The 24,989-nt window shown below is 36.8% G+C and overlaps 1 protein-coding gene across 2 annotated transcripts in view; it reads left to right on the top strand.

The window, feature by feature from the left end:
* Positions 1-22,624, top strand: part of AMPH (amphiphysin) — a 228,107-nt gene extending 205,483 nt beyond the window's left edge. Inside the window, exons 15-22 of one of the 2 annotated variants that reach the window (XM_087713101.1) lie at positions 95-1,771; positions 2,187-2,219; positions 5,062-5,112; positions 7,478-7,597; positions 15,512-15,658; positions 21,330-21,581; positions 22,056-22,157; positions 22,472-22,624. In XM_087713101.1, the coding sequence (XP_087569227.1) occupies positions 95-1,771; positions 2,187-2,219; positions 5,062-5,112; positions 7,478-7,597; positions 15,512-15,658; positions 21,330-21,581; positions 22,056-22,157; positions 22,472-22,579 (2,490 nt within the window). In that variant the 3' untranslated portion in view covers positions 22,580-22,624. The remainder of the gene's footprint in view (positions 1-94; positions 1,772-2,186; positions 2,220-5,061; positions 5,113-7,477; positions 7,598-15,511; positions 15,659-21,329; positions 21,582-22,055; positions 22,158-22,471) is intronic. The other variant, XM_087713099.1, reaches the window with a different exon arrangement.
* The last annotated feature ends 2,365 nt before the right edge of the window (positions 22,625-24,989 follow it).

Genomic DNA, 24,989 nt, shown 5'->3' with positions numbered 1-24,989 from the left:
AATTGTTTCAGTTGATTTTGAGTTCTGTATTTTTTCTCCCTAACCTTTATCATGCTCATCTTGTTTTTTTCTTTACTTTCTTACCTATTTAAAGCCTGACTCTCCAAAAAGTCATTCCCTATGTAACCTGGTCATGGAGGAAAATCCAGACAGTGGGTCAACAGAAGATTTTAGCAAGCCCCAAACTAATTTAGGTTCACTCAATGTGAGCCTAGATGCAGATTCCCTCAAGAAGACAGCCAGTGTGGGCCAGGAAAGAACTGCTGGTGGTCCTATGCCTTTTCTTCAGGCAGAGGAAAGCTCAGCAGAATCATCTGATATGCTAGCTACTCCTACTTTGCCTGCTGTAGGCAAGCATGAGGATGGCACATCATGGACAGCTTATGCAAATGAACGTGAAACCACTTTTCTAAGACCCTGCCTGGACATTAGTCATAGCGGAGATGATGGCACTGATCTGGTGGAGAACAACCAGCTTTTAGTGAGTGAAACTTTGGCTGAGAAGTCTTCAGTGAAAACTGACAGTTTTTCTGGTGGAGAGCCATTTAGTGTGGAAATGACAAAAGAAGCAAATCCGGGCTTAGAAGACTCTTTCTGGACAAATACAGATCCATGTGAAAAGGTAGACACCAGAGGTCCTAAGCTCAAGGAGTCCTTCAATGAAATTGAATGTCTTAAGGTCTTAGAACATCCCAATAATGAAGCTGTAAAAAAGACTGAGGTAGAAATTAGACAAGTTTTAGAATGTACAAATTGGCAACGAGAAACAATTACTGATAGTTGTCCCCAAAAATGTGATGTAGACTTTAATAAAGCTAATATGTTTAAGGAGACAGTTGGAAGAGATTTCAAGAACATGAGCAGCTCTACAGCTCTAGAACATAATAGACTTGAAATGCAGAATGCTTTATGTTCCCTGTGTCAGGATCCTGAAGAAACATGTGAGGGTAACGGGGGCATAAAATGCACACAGGAAAGTGATATGGCAAATATTATAGGAACTGTTAATCTCCAAGTCAAAGACATTTTTTCTTCAGAGTTTGGAAATCTTGGGTATGATTTTGAAGCAAAAGAGGCAGAAGAGATTTGCAAAAAATATGAAGACTGTGGCCTCAATATCTCTCAAGAGAGTAAAGATATTGAATATAGAGCTACTTGTATATTCCTTGACAAGGATATGACTGTGCAGCATGGGCTTGAGAATCCAACTAATGCCTATTTCAGTAGTTCTAAGTTAGAGAATATGGAAGGTGAACTGGCAGATAGGGAAATGTTTTGTGTGCCTGAAGAACCTAACATTAGTTTACCTCAAGTATTGGAGACAGAACCTTGGGATGACAGCTGGAATCCTACATTTAGTTCTGATTCCTGGGGGTTTTCTAGCCAGCCAATTAGCTATGATTCCTGTCCCTTTCCTCCCACACAAGACTCTCTAGATGGAAACTTGGACAACCTATGGCCAGGTTTTATGCAAGATTTAGGAGAATTAAACAATAGCTGGGGAACTTCATGTGTAATGACGAGTCAGCAGAATCAGGAAGCATCTTTACAAGGATCAACTGGGGAAGAGTCAAACATTAGCACCTGTGGATCAAACAACATAAGTAGGCCATTGATTCTGTTCCAAATGGGAAACTCTGGAAAGGCTAGCATTGAAAACTTCACTAGCCCCAAAGAAAATGAGACCATCAGCTCAGATTTATCTGAAGATGAAATTGCTAACCGGAGATATGGATTGTTATATCAAGAAACTGAGGCTGATAAAGAAGAGGTACCTACCCTATTATATAGCATAGTTTAGAAAAGAGAGATTACCTAGGTGATATTTATCTTTAAATAAAATATGAATTTTATGAATAGTCCTCCTTATCTTTCCTTTGCTAATCTATGTAGTCATGTGTTCATGGCACAATTCAACTATATAATTATGCTAGGTTGACCACAAAAAGGTTGACTATTGAATATGCCATCTTATTTTGTACCACATCTTATTTTAGAATTTTGCTTTTAGATAGTTTATGTTGCTGGCATCTCTTCTAATTATCAAAGTGTATCACTGTGCTTTCTTTTTATTTTTTATTTTATTGTCATTATTTCCCTTCACTTTAAAAGGTGTATATGTTTGGGCCATATACAAATAAGATTTTGATATTAAAATCTGTCTTCTAATTTCTAATTTGGCCTAGGCGTCAAGCAATGCTTTTAATGGATTTGCACAGGTAAGGAATAACTTTATATTATTTATAAATCTATTTAGTTAAAATATTTTTATAGCCATTCTTCTGGGAGCTCACAACAACAATAAAATCGTAGATCCATTAAAAAAAATAAAACAAAAACTTAGCACCTCAGTCATTGCCTTTGGATGTTTCAACAATCTACCCAAGGCATCCTTACTTTATCCCAGAGTAAAAAGTCAGGTCTTGATGACCTCCAAGAAGATTAAAAGGGTTGATGCCTGCTGGATCACTGGAAAGGAGGTGCACTATAAAGTAGGGGGAAGCCATGGTAAAGCACCTTTCTGAAGTCCTCTTAGATAGCAACATTTCAGGGAACAGACTTGGAGCATGCTTATCCTATTTTATCTGGCAGATATTGTCAGAGAGTAAAGCCATCTCACAATCAGTCTGTTCCTATGCCATGTAGGGCTATAAACATGATACCAGGGTTTTTAATTTTACCTACAACAAAATTGACAGCCAGTGCCACTTGGGCAACACATGGGCAAATCTTGAAGCTTCCAGCACTATGTGATTCCATGTTCTGGATTAGTTGCAGCTCTTGGGCTGCCCTCATCAAGGGCAGCCCAATGTAAATGTTTTGAAGTAACACAAAAAGGAAATTACTTAAGTATAAGTAACAGTAAGTAAGGCTTCCCAGTCCATGAAAGGATACAATTTGCACTCAAGATGAATCTATGCAAAGCCTTTTCCAGTCATGGCTGCCAACTGCTTATTGATCAGGACCCATGCATGCAGGAGGACCCTCAAATTGCACACAAGGTCAGTCCACGAAAGTGCTACCCCATCAGAATAAAACATGAATATCACCAAACCCTGAGAGGAAACTACCCCAAAGACATTCTATCTTTTCAGGGTTGAGTTGATGTTAGTTTCTCCCTATCCAGACCCACACAGATTCCAAGCACTTGGTCAGCACTGTAGTAGAATCCTATGCCCTACCAGGAATGGAGATATGTATCCTATGTCATCAAGTGACTTCATTCAGTAATTTCATGTAAATGTTAAAAAAGAGAGGTGAAAGACCTGAGACAACCCACAGTGCAAGGTCTAAGGATTTGATCTCTCCCCCATAATACTGACTGGAACCAGCTTAAAGGAAAATACTGAAAACAGTGCCTCCCTAATTCCAGAAACTGGGGTCTAAAGATGATGGAGTTGTAGGCCAATTTCATCAGAAAGCAGTGGGTTATCAACTCCACAATATAATGGCAAATTCAATGCATATCCAGATGTCAGTATGTCATTAGTTTAGAAGTGTACAGACTTTGGATCTAAAGTAGACTCCCTTACTGCAACTGTTTGAAGCTCATTAAGCCTATGCCTTTTCCTGTACTTACACAAGTCTCAAAAAAATCATCTGGGTTAAAAGACAATAGAGCAGCCTTCATGCCACTGTCTTAAATATCTATTGCTCTGAGTCTGCATGGCTACCATGCTGATTCAGGAAAAGGTACCATTCTTTAAGGAAATATCATTTAGGATCATTGCAAATGCTCATGTCAAATCCAAATATCTGATATGGTTGAATTTTTTAAAACTTTGCTTTAAATTTGTTTCCATAAAAACATTGGAAATACATATATTTAATGTGTTCCACCATTTTAACACTACTGTTTTTTGTTAAGTTAATGTGAATTAGTTGGCTATCACAGTCAAGCTGAAAGTTGTTGTGGAGTTTGGCATCTTGTTAAACAAAGGTTTGGCCATCTTGTTGCTTTTTAAGCTGTGTATTACATCTTTAAATTTAATGCTGTAAATAAATAATGTATAGTATATCAAATTGTGCAAACCAGGCAGCTGCTATTGTGCATAACATTATTCATAAAATGTACAAAAACTGCAATACTTAGCCTAGGATCATATGCAGACTCTACAATAATTATGACATGATCATAATTGAGCCTGGAATTACAGTTATAACATGCCAATCATTAAATGAGTGACCACATGACCATGCATGTTTGTACTTTTTTTTAGCAGTCATTAAATGAGCATGGTAGTCATGAATTGAACATGGCAGTCATAAAGTAAATGTTCCTGTTGTTAAACGAACATAATTGTTAACAAAATATAGTGTCTGCAATGGGATTTTTTTTTGCTGGAAACCTTTTTTGATAGAAACACTAGTTTCCATAAAAATAAATGAAAATTGTGGTCACATGATTGCAGGATATGGCAAATGGCCATAAATTCAGGCCAGGCACTCAAAATATGATCATGTGACCATAGGAAAAGTTGGTCATTGGATGTTCGAATCTGGATCGTAAGTAGTCCTGGGGAGATCTATTGTAACTTTAGATAGTCACTGAGTGATAAATCATAAGACAAGGACTACCTGTACTGAAATCAATGACATATGAAATCCAGTTTTACATTTAATAGATTCCTTATAAATGAAAAAGCAACTCAAAGTACTACCCAAAAATGTTAATATAAAAATACTTTAATAATGAATGACATTGAATCAAATCTGCTGTTTAACAAGAAAATATAACATAAAAGTTTTAATGTCCACCAACAAGCTTTATAGTAATAATTCAGAGTGCCTCATTTCATTACAATGTCAGTTTGTTTCTAAAAGGAATGTTTTTGCAAATCTCAGTCCTTAGATTCTTAAGTGCTTAACTCACTAAGAACTATGAAAAAATGATGTCAATTTTCAAATGTTGTGGAAATATTACATTAATTAAGGACACAAAGTTAAAATTGTATGTTTTGGGGAATGGTCTTGTCATATTGTACATAATTTTAATAGGTTTTTAAATGCTAATGCTTAAATAATTCTCTGGATGTATTCTTTCTATATGTACATTACCAGGACACCTCCCTGTTTTCATTGCAGCTAAATCAGGATATTCCAGATAGTAAGGTAAGTTGTTTCATTTTGTGGAACTTTCTAATTGCTTTTGGAAATTGCCATTTTAAAGCTATTAGAGACTGTCAGAACAACAACTTTTATAAATATTGATAGGGTGTATTCAACAAAGAAAATTAATTTAAAGCTTAATAGCTTAAATAATTTAGTAAAAAGTTAAAATTTTAATCTGAAAGTTGTAAATGGATTAAAAGTTCAGATAAATTTGGAATATTTACTTTTATTGTAAAATTTTGGCTCCCCTGGGTCATAACAAAGAGAAATGATGATTTTAGAAACTTGAGACTAGAGGAGACCAAAGATTCTAAGGTCTAAGCAGAAGAAAAAAAATACAAGCCTGTGCTTCATGTCAGTTAATATTGGGACTTAAAGACACATATGACAAAATGACACATAACATTATAATCAGTAATATTAAAGAAAATATTTGAAGAATAGAGCCAGACATTAATAACTACAATACAGTAATTCCAGTAATGATGTCTGCTTTTATGGATAGACTATGTCTAAAAGATGTCAGTGAAAAAATAAAAGATATGGAACATATTTTATCTGACAAAACAATATTGAAACTATAAATGGCATGCAAAAAGAATCATTTAGAAAAGAATATCCCAAAGAAACTTTGTAAAAGTTTTGAATTTTAAATTTAAAAAGCAACCATAAATGATAAACCAAGAAAATACTCTGGAAAATGTTTTATTATTGAATCTACAAAAGAGGCCTATTAAAGTCATGAAGAATCTGTGTGATGGGATGAAGAATTGAAGAGAAATCAAATCCTAGAATAACTCTTTATGGACTTTTTGTTGACACCTGGAATGAAAAGTTTATATTTATGAATTTGCTTATAGAGGGGGAATGAGATATGGAATAAAGAGGTAACTCTTTGTAGCAGTGACGTGCAGTGAGGTTTATGGCTGGTGAGGCAAAAAGAAAGCGGCTTTTGCCCGCCCCGCAGCTATGTCTGCGCGGGACGCCTCTATGTCAGACAGAAGCGGTGGGGCACTTTCTTTCAGCTTTTGCCCTGCGGGGCGGGCAAAAGCTGAAAGCAAGTGCCCCACCGCTTCTGTCCTGCGGGGTGGGCAAAAGCTGAAAGAAAGTACCCCGCTGCTTCTGTCTGACATAGAGGCGTCCCGTGCCCCGCAGCTATGTCCGACCCAGCTGCGGGGCGTGGGACGCCTCTATGTCAGACAGAAGCGGTGGGGTGCTTTCTTTCAGCTTTTGCCCGCCCTGCAGGGCAAAAGCTGAAAAAAAGCGCTCTGTCGCTTCTGTCTTGCGGGGTGAGCAAAAGCTGAAAGCAAGCACCCCACCGCTTCTGTCCTGAAGGGCGAGAAAAAGATGAAAGAAAGCTCCCTGCCGCTTCTGTCCAACATAGAGGCGTCCTGCCTCTGTCAGACATAGCTGTGGAGCGCGGGGCGCCTCTATGTCCGACATAGCGCCGGGGTGTCCAAAAGCCCTATCACTATGTCCGACATAAAAAAATGTGCCAGCCTGTGTGCCAGCAGAGGTGGGTAAAACACACACACACACACACAAATTACTTACAATAATATAATTACTTACAAATTACATTAATTTTGAATTCCTCCCCCTCCCTCCGACCCACATAACTTTTCCAGCTGTTTCACAGAGGATTTCAACTCTGCTCTTGTCTGCCATGATGAAAATGTGAAAATGTAAAAAGAAAAAGGCAAGAGCTGCTGAGTTAGGCTGGGCTTGTTGCTGCCAGTGTCCCCAATGGATGACTCTGCTTAACTGTTTAAAAAGCCTCTAAAAAAACGCCCTCTACAGGAGGAGGCAAGAGAACCAAGTGCCTCATCTACATAAGGAATTTTTCGGCTTTTAATCCTTGCTTAACTCTGCTCGAGTGATCATAAAGATAGACTAAATGAGGCACATGGTTCTCCCGCCTCCTCCGGTAGAGGGCACTTTTTAAGAGGCTTTTTTAAACAGTTAAGCACTAAGCAGAGTCATCCACTGTGCTCTGGCAGCAACTACCTCAGCCTTTTTCCTTTTGCATTTTTTTCCCATGATGACAGTGGTGAGGCCCTGCCTCCCCTGCCTCCTGTAGAAGGAAATCACTTCTTTATACAGGTAGTCTCAATATGTTACTGGTCACTTAATTGCCATTTAAAGTTCTGACGACCCCACCCCCCCTTAGCCTGTTTTCCAGGCTAAGCTCATATTTCATTAATCATGTATTTTATTCAGTACCATCTCTGAACTCCTCTATGATTTGATTGTTAGAACATAATATGATCAGCACTGCCATTGTTTGATTATTCCAGATTTAGGATTTAGCAGATTGTGTGAACCCAAACATTGACCTTTATTTGTCTGCTTTTCCTAATTAAAGGCTGAAGAAGAAGCTCCATCTTTGGGAATCCAGGCAGAGGAAAACAGCAATATGGCTGTTTCTGATGCAAAGTCAGAAGCACAGGCCTTGGAGACTGATAAGTCAACAGCTGAAACTGTGGTGAGTAATTGGTAAAGTGATTTTAGAATTATTTTATTACCCAATTATTATAGGTAAAATCAGTAGATAGTGTCCATTTGAGTCTTTACTGTTTGATGAGAGGATTAAACCTGTCCCTTCAAGACCAATGTTCAAATCTCATACTAAGCATCAGGGGCACTGGATAGGATAAAGAAGTCAGGATGGCAGGCAAAACCATATAATAAATCCTCCTGTTTATAAACATGCATAAAATTTTGCTTTTATTTTTGTTTTATGCTTCACAATTGCTGGGATTTATAGTTGCAAAAGGCAAATGGAAACCTTTGTATTATTTGCAAACGGTCATATTAACAGCAACTCTGATAATTAATAGAAATGATATTTTTATTGCATTACCATAAAACATCAAAATCATTTCACAATATGAAATCCCCCTTTGCTTCCTACTTTTCTCACCATTCTTTTGTTTTTAATCCATAGCATGTTGCAATTCAACATCAATTGCTTATGACAACTGCATAGCATATCTCATTTGCATGTCATGGTTGTGTGGTTGGTTGTGGTTACTACTTTAATCACTAGAAAATACCAGGATTGTAGGATAAATTGGAATGGATATGTATAAGTGTAAATAAATGAATCAATAAATCTCCAGGAGAAGGCTATCTAGCAAATTACATCCATAGTGTTACTAAGAAGAAATCTATGCTACACCTTCCAGCAACTGGCACTGAGAGGCATCCTCTTCATATACTGATGGCAAAAGATATATCTTCATTGAAAATCATAGGCAAACCTTTCTCCCGTGATTTTGTCTGCGCTTTCTTTTAAAAGCTCTTTTTTTATTATTATTATTATTATTTTATTTTTTATTTTTCATTACACAAACAACAATGGGAAAGGGAGGAGATGGGGAAAAAAGGGGGGAGGGGAAACCCATCTTCACATACAATATGTCGTTTGATCACAGGTGCATCCCTACTAAGTTTATACATCCCATATCTCTCTGTTGTATATTTAATAAGCACCACAATAAGCTAGGGTTTTTTAAAAAAAAAAAATAGAACAAGGAAAAAAAAAGGGTGGGGGGAGGGGGGGAGGCCAAAAAGGACAAAAAAAAAGTCCAAAAAGGGGGGGGGGACCATCATCACATGCAGCATGTCGTTTGATTACGGTTGTTTTAACATCTACATCTTCAAATAATATTTACCATCTCAGATATTTCCTCTAATGTAACTAAAGGCCTCATTTTCCTTCTACAATATATATTCAGTTAACATTAGCATTGTTTCCCCCCAGAGAGTATACTTCTATTCATTGTTAACCTTGCATTTCATACCTTCAAACAGAGATCTTATTCCTTCATTGTTCAACAAGGCATCGCTGCCTATATATACCAGTTTTCATTTGTTCCCCTATTAGAATTGCCTTATCAGCAGCGAAATATCATTATAGTAAGTTCTTAACCTTATACATTATATCACCAGACCTTATATTAGTACTTCCTTATATCATTGTTGAATTATTTCACATCATAATTATATCATCATTTACTTTTTTCCAATTAAGGCATAAGTGTATCATTTTTCATTTCCAAAATTTTTTTTTTCCCTTAGCCATTGATAAAACAAGTCCCATATCTTATAAAATTGTTCATCCTCTTGCTCTCTAATTTCAAATGTCAATTTACTCATTTCGGCACAGTCCATTATTTTTCGAATAACTTCTTCATCTTTTGGTATTGTTTCATTTTTCCAGTTTTTTGCAAATACAATTCTGGCTGCTGTTAACACATTTACAATCAAATATTTTAAGTCTTTGTTGTAGGTTTCTGGTAAAATTCCCAATAAAAAGACCTCTGGTTTAAAGTCTATTTGTTTGTGTATCATTTTCTCCAACCACATGTGGATTTTAGTCCAGTATCTTTTGGCTTCAGTGCAAGTCCACCACATGTGGTAGTATGAGCCAGGTATCTGGTGACATTTCCAACACTTTTCTGATTTATTCTTGAACATTCTTGCGATTCTGGTCGGGGGTAGATGCCACCTGTAAAACATCCTATACAAGTTTTCTCTATATGCAGTAGACATTGTCATTTTGTAATTTTGAGACCACAATTTCTGCCAATTCTCTAAATCAATCCCATACTTAAAAAATTTTCCCCAAGCAATCATAGTTTCTTTAACTTGTTCTTCATGCAATTTAAACTCCAATAAATATCCATATAGTTTTTAAATTACTTTTTCATCAGTACCTGTTAGAATTTTGTCTAGCTCAGTCATTTTATTATAGAGACCTTTAGTTTTTCTATCTTCATTATATCTAGATTGTATCTGTACATATGAATACCAGTTCATTTCCATCCCTTCTTGCTTCAACTCTTGACTAGATTTGAGCTCACCCTCTGTATTCAATAATTCTGTATATCTAACTGTTTGTTCCTTTTTATGTATTATCGGATACGAAAATGCTTCAATTGTTGATGTCCAGACTGGAATTTTTAAATAATGTAATTTTTTAGTCTTTTCCCAATTTAACAACAACGCCTCCCTTATATAATGTCTTCTAAAATAACCATGTGGTTTAGTTCCCTTATACCATAAGAAAGCATGCCATCCCAACAGCAAATCGTGACCTTCTACATTCAATAATCTAGAGTTTTTTAATGATATCCACTCCTTAATCCACATCAGGTTTGCTGCCTGATAGTATAGCTCCCAATCGGGTAACCCAAAACCTCCTCTTGATCTAACATCTTGTAGTAATTTAAGTTTTATTCTAGCTTTTTTCCCTTGCCAAATAAATTTCAAAACTATTTTATTTAAATCTAGAAAAAAATCCTTACCCAGTCTGATTGGGATTGTCTGAAACAAATATAGAATTCTAGGTAAAATGTTCATTTTAATTGTAGAAATTCTTCCCATCATTGATAAATGCAAGTTTTCCCATTTCTCCAAATCGATTGCTATTTGTCGTTTTAATCTAGTATAATTATCCTCTTTAAGAGTGCTATATCTAGGTGATAAATGTATCCCCAAATATTTAATCTTACTTGTGTTTTGAATCTGCAACATTTCTGACAGCTGTTCCTTTTGTGTAGCTGGGATATTCTTTGTCATGATCTTTGTTTTATCTTTGTTTATTTTCAAGCCTGCTACTTCTCCATATTCCTCTATTCTTTCTAACAATTTGAGTGCAGTTTCTAATGGATCTTCAAGAATAAAAACTAAGTCGTCTGCGAACGCTTGCAATTTATACTCTTCTCTCTTAATTTTCATTCCTCTTATTTCTTCTTCTTCTCTGATCCTTCTATTTAAGACCTCTAGTGTTAGGACAAAGAGTAGCGGTGATAGTGGGCAGCCTTGTCTTGTACCTCTCTTTCTTTCAATCGGTTCTGTTAGTTCTCCATTTACCATTATCTTTGCTGCTTGTTTCTGGTATATCGTTCGTATAGTTTGAGTGAATTTCTTGCCAAAGTTCATCTGCTCCAGTTGCAAAAACATAAACTGCCAATTCACATTATCAAAGGCCTTCTGCGCATCGAGGAACATCAGTGCCAATTGATTTTCTGGGTGGGCCTCATAGTATTCCAAGGTATTCAAAATTATTCTCATATTGTCTTTGATTTGTCTTTTAGGTAAAAAGCCATTTTGATCTGAATGGATGAAGCCATTTAAGTATTTTTTAAGTCTCTCAGCTAGTATAGATGCAAATAGCTTGTAGTCTGAATTTAATAAAGAGATTGGTCTATAATTCTTGATTTGTGTTAAATCAGTCTCTTCCTTGGGTAGTAATGTGATATACGCTTCTGACCATGACTTCGGTATTTGGCTCTCAGTCATCACTTCATTCATTACTTGTAGGAGTGGGAGGGTCAATATTTCTTCAAATGTTCTGTAGAATTCCACGGGTAGGCCATCTGGTCCTGGGGCTTTCCCATTATTTTGTTTTTTAAGTGCCTCTGTTAGCTCCATCATTGTTATTTTACTTTCTAACATTGTTCTAGTTTCATCTGGTACCTGGGGGAGATTGGCATCTTGTAGATACTTTTTGACTCGTCCCTCCTCCACCTTCTCTTGTTCATAGAGTTTTACGTAGTAATCGTGTATAATATTTTTTTTCGGTATTTCCATACGGAATTTCTCCTTGTTTATCTCTTAGTTGAAGTATTTTCTTTGTTTCTCTCTCTTTTTTCATCTTATATGCCAACCACCTGCCTGGTTTATTCGCATTTTCAAAATAATTCTGTTTGGCACCTCTAATTTTTTGTGCCAGTTCTTCCTTTTCTAATAGGTCCATTTTGTGTTTAATTATGTCCATTTTTATTTTAACATCTTTTTTTTGTGGTGCTCTCTGTAGATCTCTTTCAAGTGTTTTATAGTCATTGTCTAGAGCTTTATGCATTTGTCTTTTCTTTGAGTTTCTCTTCCTTGTGTAATCTATTGTCAAACCTCTGATAACAGCCTTCATTGTATCCCAGAGATTCTGCAACGACGTATCTTCTTTCCTATTTTCTTTAAGGAAAAGGACTAGCTCTTTTTCCATTTTTTGTACAAACTCTTTTTCTTTCAATATAGTGTTATTTAGTGTCCATCTGGATCTTGCCCTTTGGCCTTTCCATTTAGTTAAAATTGGATTGTGGTCCGCCCAGGTACTTGCTTCAATCTCAATTTCTTTTATGTTGGAGCTCAACTCCGCTGAGACCCATATCATATCTATTCTAGAGAATGAAGAATGTCTATTTGAGTAGAAGGTATATTTTTCTTTTTTAGCATTTCTTTCTCTCCATATATCTTTTAGATTTAGTTCATCTGTCATCCTAAAAAAAGATTTCGGTAGAAGCTTCCTATTTAATTTTTTTGTTTTATGTGTTTTATAGTCCATATTTTGATTCACAATGCCATTAAAGTTTCCCATCATACAAATATCAGCATAGTCTAGTTCCAAAACTTTTTTGTGTAGTTTTTTGTAAAATTCATCTTGTTTTTCATTGGGGGCGTAGATTCCAATTAGGAGTGTCTTTTTGGTATCCATAATTTCCACCATCAAAATTCTTCCCTCTTCCTCTGCGTAGACTACTTTTGTTGGGATGTTGCCTTTAATATAAAAGACCACTCCTCTTTTCTTGCAATTTGCCAATGATGAAAACATTTTCCCAAGCTTTGGTTGAGTTAGTAAATGTTCATATTTCTTTTGAATATGTACTTCTTGCAGACAGATTATGTCAAGTTGTAATTTCTCTAATTTATGGAATACTTTCTTCCTTTTAGTTGCCGAATTAAGTCCATTAATGTTAATTGTAATCATTTTTCTTTCTTCCATGTTTATACTTTATATAAAGGATTTATCGCTCTAGTAGATCTAGGTTCTCGTTTTTCTTTGCGACTCCCATTCCCTGTCTCCCCTTCTTTCTCACTTCCACCTGCTGCTCGTTCTATTTTTTCGGTCGCGGTTGCAGGTGGTTCCAATATTTGTATCACTGCATCGTCTTTCCCAGCTTTCTCCGCCGTTTCTCTAAAGTATTCTTCGTAGAAAGCTTCTGCCTTCTCAGTTGTATCTATCCTGTGTCTTTGTCCTTGGCAAGTACATAGTAAACCTTCCGGTATGAGCCATCTGTAGTTAACACCTTTTTTATCAATACTTTAGTCAGAAATTGATATTCTCTTCTCCTCTCTCTCACCTCTCTTGGAATTTGTTTGAGTACTACAATCTCCTTACCTTTATATTCTAATTTTCTATCTCTCAATTTCTGTAAGATTTGTGATTTAATTGTTTTCTTAGTAAATCTTACATGCACTTCCCTTGGAAGAGCATTTCTCATTGCATATCTTGTGTATACTCTAAAAGTCTCATCAATTGTTTCTTTTATTTGGTCCTGGGACATCCCCAGAACATCTATCAAAATATTTGAAATTATCTGAACTAAGTCCTCTCCTTTTTCTTCTTCTATGTTTTGAAATCTTAAGAAAAATTCAGACCTGTCCATCTCCCATCTTAATATTCCACTGCTCTCTCTTTCTACATCACTTAGTCTGATTTCTAGCTTTTCAGTTTTCTTCTCTCCTTCTTGAATCTTATTTTCAATTTTTTGAATCCTATTTTCATATTTCAGCATCCAGTTGTGTATACTTTCTACTTTTCCTTCCATATTATCAACTTTTTGCACTATGCTTTGGTTTTGTTGTTCCATTGCCTCCATTTTTTTACAAGGGTATCGTTTCCTGCTTGCATTTTCTGCATCATTTGTATAAGTGTTTCAAAGTTGGCTTCCTTCTCTTTTTCCTGATGGGACATCGTCTGTGTTGTCCTCTGGCCTCCCGCAGGTGAGGGGGCAGGGGTTGATGTAAAGCCAGAGGCAGCTGCTTTTCTACTCATAGCCAATTAGTATTAGAGGGTGGAGGGTTATAAGTATGGTGGATTAAGTACGTAAAGTACACAGAGGAGAGGGAGGGGGAGATGAGAACAGGGGGGAAAAGAGAGAGGGAAGGAAAAGGGAGAAGGGAGAGAAAAGGAAGGAAAGAAAAAGGAACTTTTTTTTGTTTCAAAGATGAAAGGAATGCAGTAAGAGTACAATTATATATATATATATATATATATATATATATATATATATATATATATATATATATATATATATATATATATATATATATATATATATATATATATATATATATATATATATATATATATATATATATATATATAAATAAGAGAATATGAAATAGTAAAAAAGAAAAAGAAGACACCCCCCCTCCAAAAAGGGAAGAAGAGGTGCTTCAGCTACAAGTGATAAAAGGAAAAAGCAGAAAAAATGTAAATAGTCAAGAGGTGATCCAAAGGCTAAAAAGAATACTCAAAACAGAAAAGAAAAAAAAATGTAAAAGATCAAAAGGTCGATGGTGATGATCAAAAAAGAAAAACTCAATGTCGATGTCTCCACAGCAGATAATATGAAAATGGTGTTGGGAGATGAAAGGATGCCAACAAGCTAAAACAAATGATTTTTTCCGGACTCTTTCCCCCCCCCCCTAAGATAAGAGTCTCTCCAAGGTCACTCTCAGCTTTGCTGTTTTATCTAACAGGTTCCCAGCTGCGTAAATACGTAAATCAAATGCATTACAGGGGGGATTTTAATAACAAAGTTCAAGTCCACAAGATGGCAGTGTTGGCTTGTAATTTGTAGTTTACAGCTTGTTTTAGTCCCTTCCGTGGCGTTTGTTAATTACTAATTGTTAAAAAAAAAAAACATCAAAAGGGCTAAAAGGCAACGAAGAAAAACAAACAAAAAAACCAGATCTTCAAAGCACTTTAAGTTTAAAATTTAGTGCCCCATTAGATTCGAAGTTAAAGGTATCGACAACAAAAAGAAGGAACGCAAAAGCCGATTTAAATTACAGGAAAGTCCAGCCCGGCTTCCAAGAATTAAAAAAAAAAGGAACAGAAAAAGAAACTTCCAAATGGCAAACATTTATCGCCGCCGCTTTTCTCACTTATCAGCCTTATTTTAAACTAAGTTTCCAAATTTAGAGTGTTCTCTTTCCAACAAGAAAAAGGATTTAAAACTCACATCAAACGACATGTTCATATCCAGCTCTCTCTCTGGGCTTTGCAGTTGTAGTCAGCATCGAGCTGATCCGGAAGTCACTGGATTAGGAAGGCTTTCCTTAGGTTCCCAGAGATTTTGCGAACATCTCTGGGACCACTGGAGTTCCCCCCACGTCACTGTCTCTACGGGACAGCTTAGATTCAAACGAATCGTCCAAAAAAGACCCCGGTATAGATGGTCATTCAGGAACTGCCTGAAAGTCCGTCTTCTCACTGCTAAGCCCCGCCTTCTTCCCCCCTAAAAGCTCTTTTATTTATTATAGGATTGGATATATTAAAAGGGATCTATGTGAATAACAAAGAGTTTTACTTTCTTATTTGCAGATGGACTCGGTAATTGAAGGTGCTACTGAAACTGAGTGTGTTGATGCCACTTCTACAAATGAAGGTGGTGAAGTTGCTATTACTGATGAAATAGCAGTTACTGAAAGCAGCATAGATTACATTGAAGGAAAAGCAGACGACACCCAGGTACTACCAAAGCAGGAACCTTTTTTTCCTTTTTTCCTTCCAGCATGATTTTGAAAATTTATGGTCTTAACTCTACCACAAATCCCCAAGTTTGGTCATGGCTTGTCCCAAGAATTTTGGGAACTATTGAGTGTGGTATTGAGAATTGAGGTATTGAGAATTCTCTTTGACATTCCTCTGTAATCACTTCAGTAGTTTTTAGAATAATTGTGTAGGATTTAAATTAAAATCTAGCGCAACTTTATGATGGTGTAATAATATGTTTTAAAATTGAAAGTTTTAAAAAATTAAATAAGCTAATATTGTAATTTTTAAAAAGTTTATAGCCTGTGCTATTTTAAATTGTGTTAGAACACAATATTTTCCAACCCTAATATCAATCTTGCAAGAATCAAAGTACCTGTATCTATCAAAATACCAGTATCTTTCAAAGTAAGTATCTATCTTATCACAAGATAAGATGGATATCACAACTAGATGAGCTAATTCTATTTATTGTAAAGCTACATTGACAGAATCTTGCAAGTACCAGAATACAATTCTCTCTCCCCACCTTCCATCCCGCTGCTGTGCTGTCTCTTTTGAAAACATGAATAAAAAATAAGCAAGTAATATAATAGAAAAAAAGAAAGAATCAGACAAAAGGTAAACTATAAATGAATGAAAAAAAGGCTTGACTTTCTTTGGTATGGATACAGATAAAAAATATATCTAATTCTTAGTCTATTATTATTACTTCTATAATCCCATACAACTCTAATTATCAAATCCTAAAATAAAAATTATGCTTCATTAGTTTGTCAAAAAAAATCCGAAAGTGATTTCAGTAACAACTTATCAAATTCCAAAACCATAATTATATTTCTCTTGGATTCTCACAAAAAATCCACACAAGTACCTAATAATATAAATATACTGTGTGCACAATTATTAGGCAAGCTGTATTTTGGAGGATTAATTTTATTATTGAACAACTACAGTGCTCTTGGTCAATCCAAAATGTTAATGAACCTCAAATCTAAATATTTAAGAAAGTAAAAGTGAGGTGTGCACAATCGGTGGGTTTCAAAAATTTTCACCACTGGTTCAGTGGGTGTAGATAGGTGGGAGGGCATGTGACTGAGTGGGCATGGACAACTTGATGCCACTCATGCACACACAGTCACAAGCCCCCCCAAGCCACGCTCACCGAATTGAGGGCAATGTTTTGGGGGGAGGGACCCAGTTGGCCCAGCTCAGCATGCCAGCTATCAGAGGTGAGAAGGGGCACTCCTGCGGCCATTGCAGAAGTCACCCGGGTGATCCACTTCCCGCCTCCCCAGGACAGGTCTGCAGCTCGTCCAGACAGAGGCCACAACCCACTCGCTTTGTCCACCCGGCCAGCGGGAGAGGTGACAGCACCACTGGCTCTCAAAGAGAGCACCTATTTCAGAAAAATGAATTTGTAGGCTACTTAAAATTGATCCTTCTTTAACTGATTCTCCCTCACTCACTCCATCTCCTTTGCGGGATTTGGGACAGGGCATCGGAGCAGCCTCTTTTCTGCCTCAACGCACATTCATAGGATACCTAAAACTGCTTAGGAGAAGAGTCCAGGCACCTGGAGATTCTGCAGCACTAGTCTGAAGGCACATGAATTGGTCTAGGATACCATATAAACTTAAAATGTGTGGCTTGGTTTCTAATGCGAATCCATTCCAGTGTGATTAGCCTGTGGTTTAGTGTCTTGACACAAACCTTAAACAATTGAGTTAATCCTGTATAAATCAAAGCCGGGGACCACAAACATCACCGCTGAAGTGCATGTTCTCCATTACAGTACTGACCCGAAAACAGGTTCAGGGGTCTTCCCCAGGGAAACGGAGAGAGCGTTCCTCTTCCTTGCCAGATTGCAAGATTGTCCCTCCCACACTTTCGGTGTGCTCTGCTCGACCATGCGAAGGTGCACATGCATCCTTGGAGTTGCCGAGGCAGGTGGTTGGGAGGGAGGGATAGCTCCTTCCCTCAGCTGTTTGTTTTCTTAAGTCTAGGCAGCTATGCCGGCTTTGTCCTTAAGGCAGTGCCATTTGGATGTTCCCTTCATGGAGGTAAGGTTTAAAAAGCAGGTAGAGAACAGGAAGGGCTATTGTGGGCTATGGAAAAGGTGCTGTTCCACGCCTTTTGATCTCTGCATGGAGAAATGTGACCCTGTGAAGGTACCGAGCCTGCTACTGAACTTGGAAGCCAAGAGGCTTCTTTTCCACCCAGTCACTGGCTGCAGGGCACCAAAAAGTCCTGCTGCCATCTCTGTGCATGCACAGCTTTCTTCTCACTGGCTGGAGGACATTTCAGTGCCCCGCGACCAGCAGCTGGATGGAAAAGAAGCCTGTGATCCTCTAGCACTCAAAGAGATGGCTGAAAGGGTTCTTTGCCAGGCTGCCATTTTCCAGCTCCGATCAGCTTGCTGTCTGACAGACAAGTCGGGTGGGTGAGCAAGCATCAACCAGGAGACTGGTTTGGTACGTGGCCAACCTGCTATTCCTACAGGCCCAGGCCCAATTACTACTACCAGTTTGCCCGAACAGGTAGAAACTGGTAGGAACCCACCTCTGTGCACAATTATTGGGCAACTATTAGTGTGCAGAATTATTAAGCAACTAAATAAAAAATAAAATTTTCACCTGTTTAAGTGAGAATAATAAAAAAAACAACTCAAAATTTACAAATTTATAAATAAATATCTTACAGATCAAAAAAATAGGGACCAATATAGCTACCCTTCTTTTCAATAACAATCATAAGCCTTCCATTCATGGAGTCTGATGATTAATTTTTTGTGCAGCAGCAATCACAGCCTCCCAAACACTGTTCAGAGAGGTGTATTCTTTTCCTTCACCATAAATCTCCCATTTAAGAAGGGCCCACAAGTTCTCAATAGAGTTTAGGTCAGGCGAGGAAGAGGGCCATATTCTTTCATCTTTAAGGTCTTTACTGGCTAGCCATGTAGTGGAGTACTTAGATGCATGGGATGGAGCATTTTCCTGCATAAAAATCATGGTATACTTGAAAAATGCAGACGTTTTCCTGTACCACTGCTTGAAGAGAGTGTCTTCTAAAACTGGCAGGTTTGGGATTTGATTTTGAATCCAACATCAACTAGCTCATCTTTAACAAAACCAGCCTATACCAGTACCTCCACCTTGCTGGCGTCTTGAGTCGAAGTGAAGCTCTGTGCCCATTATTGATCCAGCCACAGGTCCATCCATCTGGTCCGTCAAGGGTCACTCTCATTTCATCAGTCCATAAAACCTTTGAAAAATCTGTCTTCAGATATTTCTGGGCTCAGTCTTGCCATTTCAACTTATGTGTCCTGTTCAGTGGTGATCAGGTTTCAGCCTTCCTTACCTTGGCTATGTCTCTGAGCACTGAACACTTTTTACTTCTGGGCATTCCAGGTAGGTTGCAGTTCTAAAATATGACAGCACTGGGGGATAATGGGTTTTTGGTAGCTTCATGTTTGATTTTTCTCAAATTTTTGGCAATTAATGTGTGTCTTTTTTTCTCATCATGTTTCTTGCAACCCAATTGGTTGTTTGCAACAAAACATTTGATGATTCTGTGATCGCAATCCAATATCTTAGCAATTTCAAGAGTGCTGCATCTTTCTGAAAGACTTTTTACAATTTTTAACTTTTCAGAGTCAGTTAAATCCATTTTGCCTGAAGAAAAGAAACTGCCTAATAATTATGCACACCTTGATATAGGGTGTTGATCTCCTTAGGTCACATTTACCCTCATTACACAAATATACATCCCTGATATGCTTATAAGAGCCGAGGTGGCGCAGTGGTTAAATGCAGCACTGCATGCTACTTCAGCTGACTGCAGTTCTGCAGTTTGGCTGTTCAAATCTCACCGGCTCAGGGTTGACTCAGCCTTCCATCCTTCCGAGGTGGGTAAAATGAGGACCCGGATTGTTGTTGGGGGCAATATGCTAACTCTGTAAACCGCTTAGAGAGGGCTGAAAGCCCTATGAAGCGGTATATAAGTCTAACTGCTATTGCTATTATATCCACTACATATTCAAGGTTATATAGCTTGGAGGTGGAAAATATGCATACCAAGGATGATGTGGTCAAAATACTCACTTGCCTAATAATTGTGCACATGGTGTATGTAGGCTTCTGTCCCATTTAGTCTGCATTGCCCTCATCTGTCTCTTTATGATTAAATATTGTAAAAAAGAGAAAATTAAAAACTATTAAACATTTACCAAACACAATCATCTTTTTGAGATCTCAAAAACTAATATATTTCTCCACTAGATATTTCCAAAAGAAACACCATCCAAACCAGATAACCATTCAATGTCACCAGAAATAAGAATTTTTTAACTATAATCAGATAACTCAAATTTATCTTTTCCTTTTTCCTCCTAATCTTATTTAAGTCCCATAAATAAAAAATTAACTTTTCTTCTTCCAGGATCTTTTCTTGTTCTTTCAAAATTCTTATCATTTTTCAAGTCCAGTTGTAGTTTTTATGAAACACCACCAATAAATCTCTTATATTTCCAATTTGAAAGGAGAATCTATGTCTTTTTCAATTTTTAAATGATTATTCAATTGCACTTATAAATCCAATGAATCCATCTCAGTTGTTCTTTGTCATTAATAGTAACTCCAGTAAGGAGTTAAAATGTTCAAGCATTTCATTGGCCAATAAATCAAATATTTCCTTTAAAGTAGTCAGGTTTCCTCCTTAAATAAAGAGGGGGGAAAGCCCCCCACCCAGTAATTTGGGGAAAACTTGCAAGACAACCATAATGGACCCTGACCATTGTGGTCAGATGTCATGATGGCTGTTATGTGAAGTATCCACATAATTGTCTCACTTACAACCCCCCAATCTTCCCTGATGAGGCCTTGAAAAGTCTAGGGCAGACCCTTCTGCACATCTCCCAGGGCCTTCCTCTCCCCCTAAGACATCCCCTGCTGTTTCCCAGCCCTTGAGGTCCATAATTCAATGCAGCTGTCCAGAAAATGGCTGCTTACAGCATCACAAAGACCATAATTTGCCCCCACCCGAATGTTGAATGAATGTTGCTTGATTTTAATTATATATTGTGTTTTTATGTTATTGTATGTCTTCCCTTCCCATACAAGTTGTTAGCCGCCCTGAGTCCCCTCAGGGAAAAGGGCGGCCTATAAATAAACGCAACTCAACTCAACTCAACACACCATGTGGCCCAGGAAAGAAAAGGCCTGCCCTGCTTCCCTAATGTAATTCCAGAAAGCTCTACATTAGTCCTCTCCGGAACTTCTGTTAAAGAAACAGATCAGGCCTTTTCTTTCCTGGGCCACATGGCATGATCCTGAAGTAGCCACCATTTTCAGACTGATTACAATTCAATGCAGCTGCCCAGAAAAAAGTGGCCACCATGTAGCCCAGGAATGAAGCAGCTTTCCTTCCTTCTCTAACCCAAGCGCTGGAGATCTTTGAAAGGTAAGTGAGGTAGGATCACAAAAGGAAAGCACATTATATCCATTTTTTATATATAAAAAAAATTCTAGGTATTTGGATCTGAGAGGTTGCTCTAAAAGTCCAGAATAATTCTTGGAAGTATCAGTAATTGATATTTTTATTCAAAATATTGCTTTCTCCTTTCACCTTCCTTTTTTCTTCTTCTAAGGACAACCTTAGTAGCATCCCATCAGTAGTTATAGAGCCTGCCTCAAACAATGAAGATGGAGACTATCATGAAATACAAGTAACTGAATCTAAAGATTCTATGGAAGAAGTTGCTAATCAGAAAACTGAAGTACCCACTGTTGAATCTTCGGATGATATAAGTGATCCAACAAATGTAATAGAAGTACAGCCCGCATCTTCTGAGAAGCAGCCTGCAGCAACAGATGACATGCCTCCCGGCTTCCTCTATAAGGTTTATTTCAGGATTTATTAGTAGTATAACCAATATCTCTCAAACTTGGCAACTTTAAGATGGGTGGATTTCAATTCTCAGAACTCTCCAGCCAACATGAGCTGAGGAATTCTTGGAGTTGAAGGCCATCCACCTTGAACTTGGCAAGGTTGAGGAATACTTGCATAGCCTCAAAATGTAGCCAACAAAAGGTTGAAATAAGTCTTGTTTTTCAAGTTTTGTCACACATGAAGATGTATAGATCATGTTGCCAAAAAACATTAAAAGGACATATATGGAGACATATCAACATCCACTCTTGGTTGCTTAGAATGTGTCCAATCTATGGAACATTCTTTGTTTCAGGAGCAAAAAGAAACAAAAGAAATGTTTTACTTAGTCACTACAGTAGATATACTGTGCCTTGTAACATTAGATAAAGTAAAATATCTATAAATATATAATTAGTCCATAGACACTTATTTCTGTTCTTAGGTTGAAGCTCTGCATGATTTTGAGGCAGCCAACAGTGATGAACTGACATTGGAAAGAGGCGATATTGTATTGGTAATCCCATCAGCAGCAGAAGCAGATCAGGTAATAGCAGATGGGATTTTCTTATATTAAGTTTTTAAATAAATTTGCTTTTTACTGAAAAGTGAAATGCTCACAGGAATATTTTTTATTCATAGGAGAAAATATTTTAGAAGGGCTTCGTAGTGAAAAAATAAAGTATGCTAAAATTACTACAGGCCATATTGTAAAAGCTGATTATTTTCACTCATAATGTAGATGGAGGAACATTGCTAACCTTTGCTCTTTTTAAAAAGATATAGACTTTCATAGACAATACATATGAGCAGTTCTTATGGAAATATAATTAGAAAACTAAAGTTTTCTTTTCCTTTCAGGAAGCAGGTTGGTTAACAGGCATTAAGGAAAGCAATTGGCTTCAATATAAAGATGCATCCACATACAAGGGACTGTTCCCTGAAAACTTCACCTGTCGTTTCGAATAATTCCCAGCTCCAGAGGCAACATCCTCATAGGAAGCTCAGTTTGAACATCTCCAACATATAGAAGTCCATAGTTGAGCCATCACTTCAGACAAAATTCAGCTGAAGCACATCAAATGAGCATGATTGCAAGAAATTAAAAGCTAGCATATTCTGAAACAGTATGGGGCGGGGAAGTACTTATTTGTTCACATATATATGGCAACAGGTTTGTTTGTACTTTGTCAGAGCTATGGTGATCCTGTAACTTGACCTTTCCCCATGCAAATGAGTAGGCTCCTCAATACCAAACCTTAACTTTTCTGTACTAACTGTATTGAATTGAGTTGCTGCACTGCAGAAGACTTAATTAGTAATCCTGTAGTACTGAAATCAAAGTATTCTATTTTCAATGTATTTGGGGGGGAAATCTGCCTCAAAAAAAATCCATGTTATTTTCTTCTATATGTATGTACATATACAGAGATACCTGCGTGTTGTATGCATACATAGCACATAAAAATTCTAAGAAACTAACCTGCAGCACAAGTTATTGATGACATTAAATAGCAAACATTTGACATGAAATCAGGAAAAACTGGAGAACATGTGTAATTGTTAAACTTAGGAAACTAATAGAGAGTTATTACAGAGGAAGGGTAATATGCATTAGAATCACTGTTATCCCCTTTGAAGGTTGGCTATCAACTGATTTTATGCATTAGCAAATATCTATTATAGTCATTATTTAATGTAGAACCATTCAAACATTTGCTCTTATTATCAGGTATCAATAGAGAATTCTGTTGCAAAAGAAAACTAGCTACATCATTACCAAAATATTGAGTAGTAAACTATGCATTTGTAATGCAAAATTATCATTTCAAGCATTATAAAAAAGCTACCAAACTCATTTTCAAAGCAGTTGAAACACAAGTGAAGGCATGGCTCGTTCACCTCTACATTATCTATCTACTATAGATAAGGATGAAATTATTCTGGCAAGCAAACTATAGTGGTAGATTTTGCATTTTTAAAATGTCTGGATGAATAAATACATTTCAGAATTAAGTGAAGATTAATTAAGGCAACATATTTTCACAGTATGCATTTATCCAACATATATTCAACCATCCTCCAAATTATATAGTGTATATCAAAAAGATATCTGTAACTATTGTTTTTCAGTGTTGTGTCATTTTAAATAAATCTATGATCAACTCCATAAGCTCAATTTTTATATATGCTCTTGTACATATATTATCACAGCATTTTTTAAATTCTATCACACATCTTATTGGCCTTAAAACTAAATTACTGCTCTTCACCCTACATGGTTCATTGTATCAAAGCGCTAAATCTATGGTTTAGCAAGAATGACGTGTTAGCCCAGATGAACATATGATGCTCAGTAGCTTGCAACACTATCACTTCTACAGTTTGTCCATTTATCAGGCCTCACTGAAATTAATTTTTACCTAAGGTCTATTTCATTACATTAATAAACTGGGTGTGTAAACACCCCAAAATTTAACTAACTACTGTATGTATTGAAAGGCCAAGAGAGGAAATCAATACTAAACACAGTACCTTAGTATAAACTGCTTTGAAACTCATTGAATTTGCTACTCAAAGCATTTTGATGTGAAAACTTTGTCCCAGTATTTATTGTTTGGTACTCAGCGCATAAGCTGGACTTGTCAGTATCGACTGCCTTGTGATTCATTACATTATTCCTTATGGGGAAAAATATTTAGTATTCATCACTTTTGGTACTCATTGTGCCTCGCCGAATCAATTGAGGTTGGGTACTGGGGTATCACTGTAATTGAGAATTGGATTACAATTAACATACAAAGCTTTATTTTATGCCTGGACTGGAGACATTTATTCTGAGAAGTTCCTACTGGAGGACTAACAGAAGCAGTTTATTTGAAGTATAAGTACCAATTTTCATAAAAGTCAATTCAAGGTATATGGCTTTTACTGTCCATTTTAACAATTAAAAATGTAATACTTAGGGAAATTTTCACACAAAGCTTGAAATAATATTGCAAAGCCATGCAAGTTGGTCATAACCTAAGAAGTGCTGAATAACTTTCTATTCCAAGCAGAAATGATCCATCCAATATATTCAGCCAGTTGATGGGTATTTCTTTGTCATTCCTTTATGTTCCATTGTCATTATTTACTTTATGGTTCTATTATTTCTATTTATGCACTTTTCATTTATATTTCTATTTATTACTGTAAGACACATAGAGTAGCCCCACAGCAAGTTAGGGAAAATTTAATTTAACAAATTAGCAAATAAATTTAAAGTTCCACTGCTAAATGAGACAAGCATTTGACAAGCATATGCTAAATAAGACAAGCAAAGGCATGTTATCTCCCAATATAAGCTCCTGTTTTAAAATTTTTCTTTTGGAAGATC

Source organism: Thamnophis sirtalis, unplaced genomic scaffold (assembly GCF_051295495.1).
Source record: "Thamnophis sirtalis isolate CommonGarterSnake01/CBP01778 unplaced genomic scaffold, rThaSir2_p1.2 scaffold_4, whole genome shotgun sequence".
In the NCBI taxonomy this organism is placed as follows: domain Eukaryota; kingdom Metazoa; phylum Chordata; class Lepidosauria; order Squamata; family Natricidae; genus Thamnophis; species Thamnophis sirtalis.
This window is presented reverse-complemented; position numbering and strand designations above follow the sequence as displayed.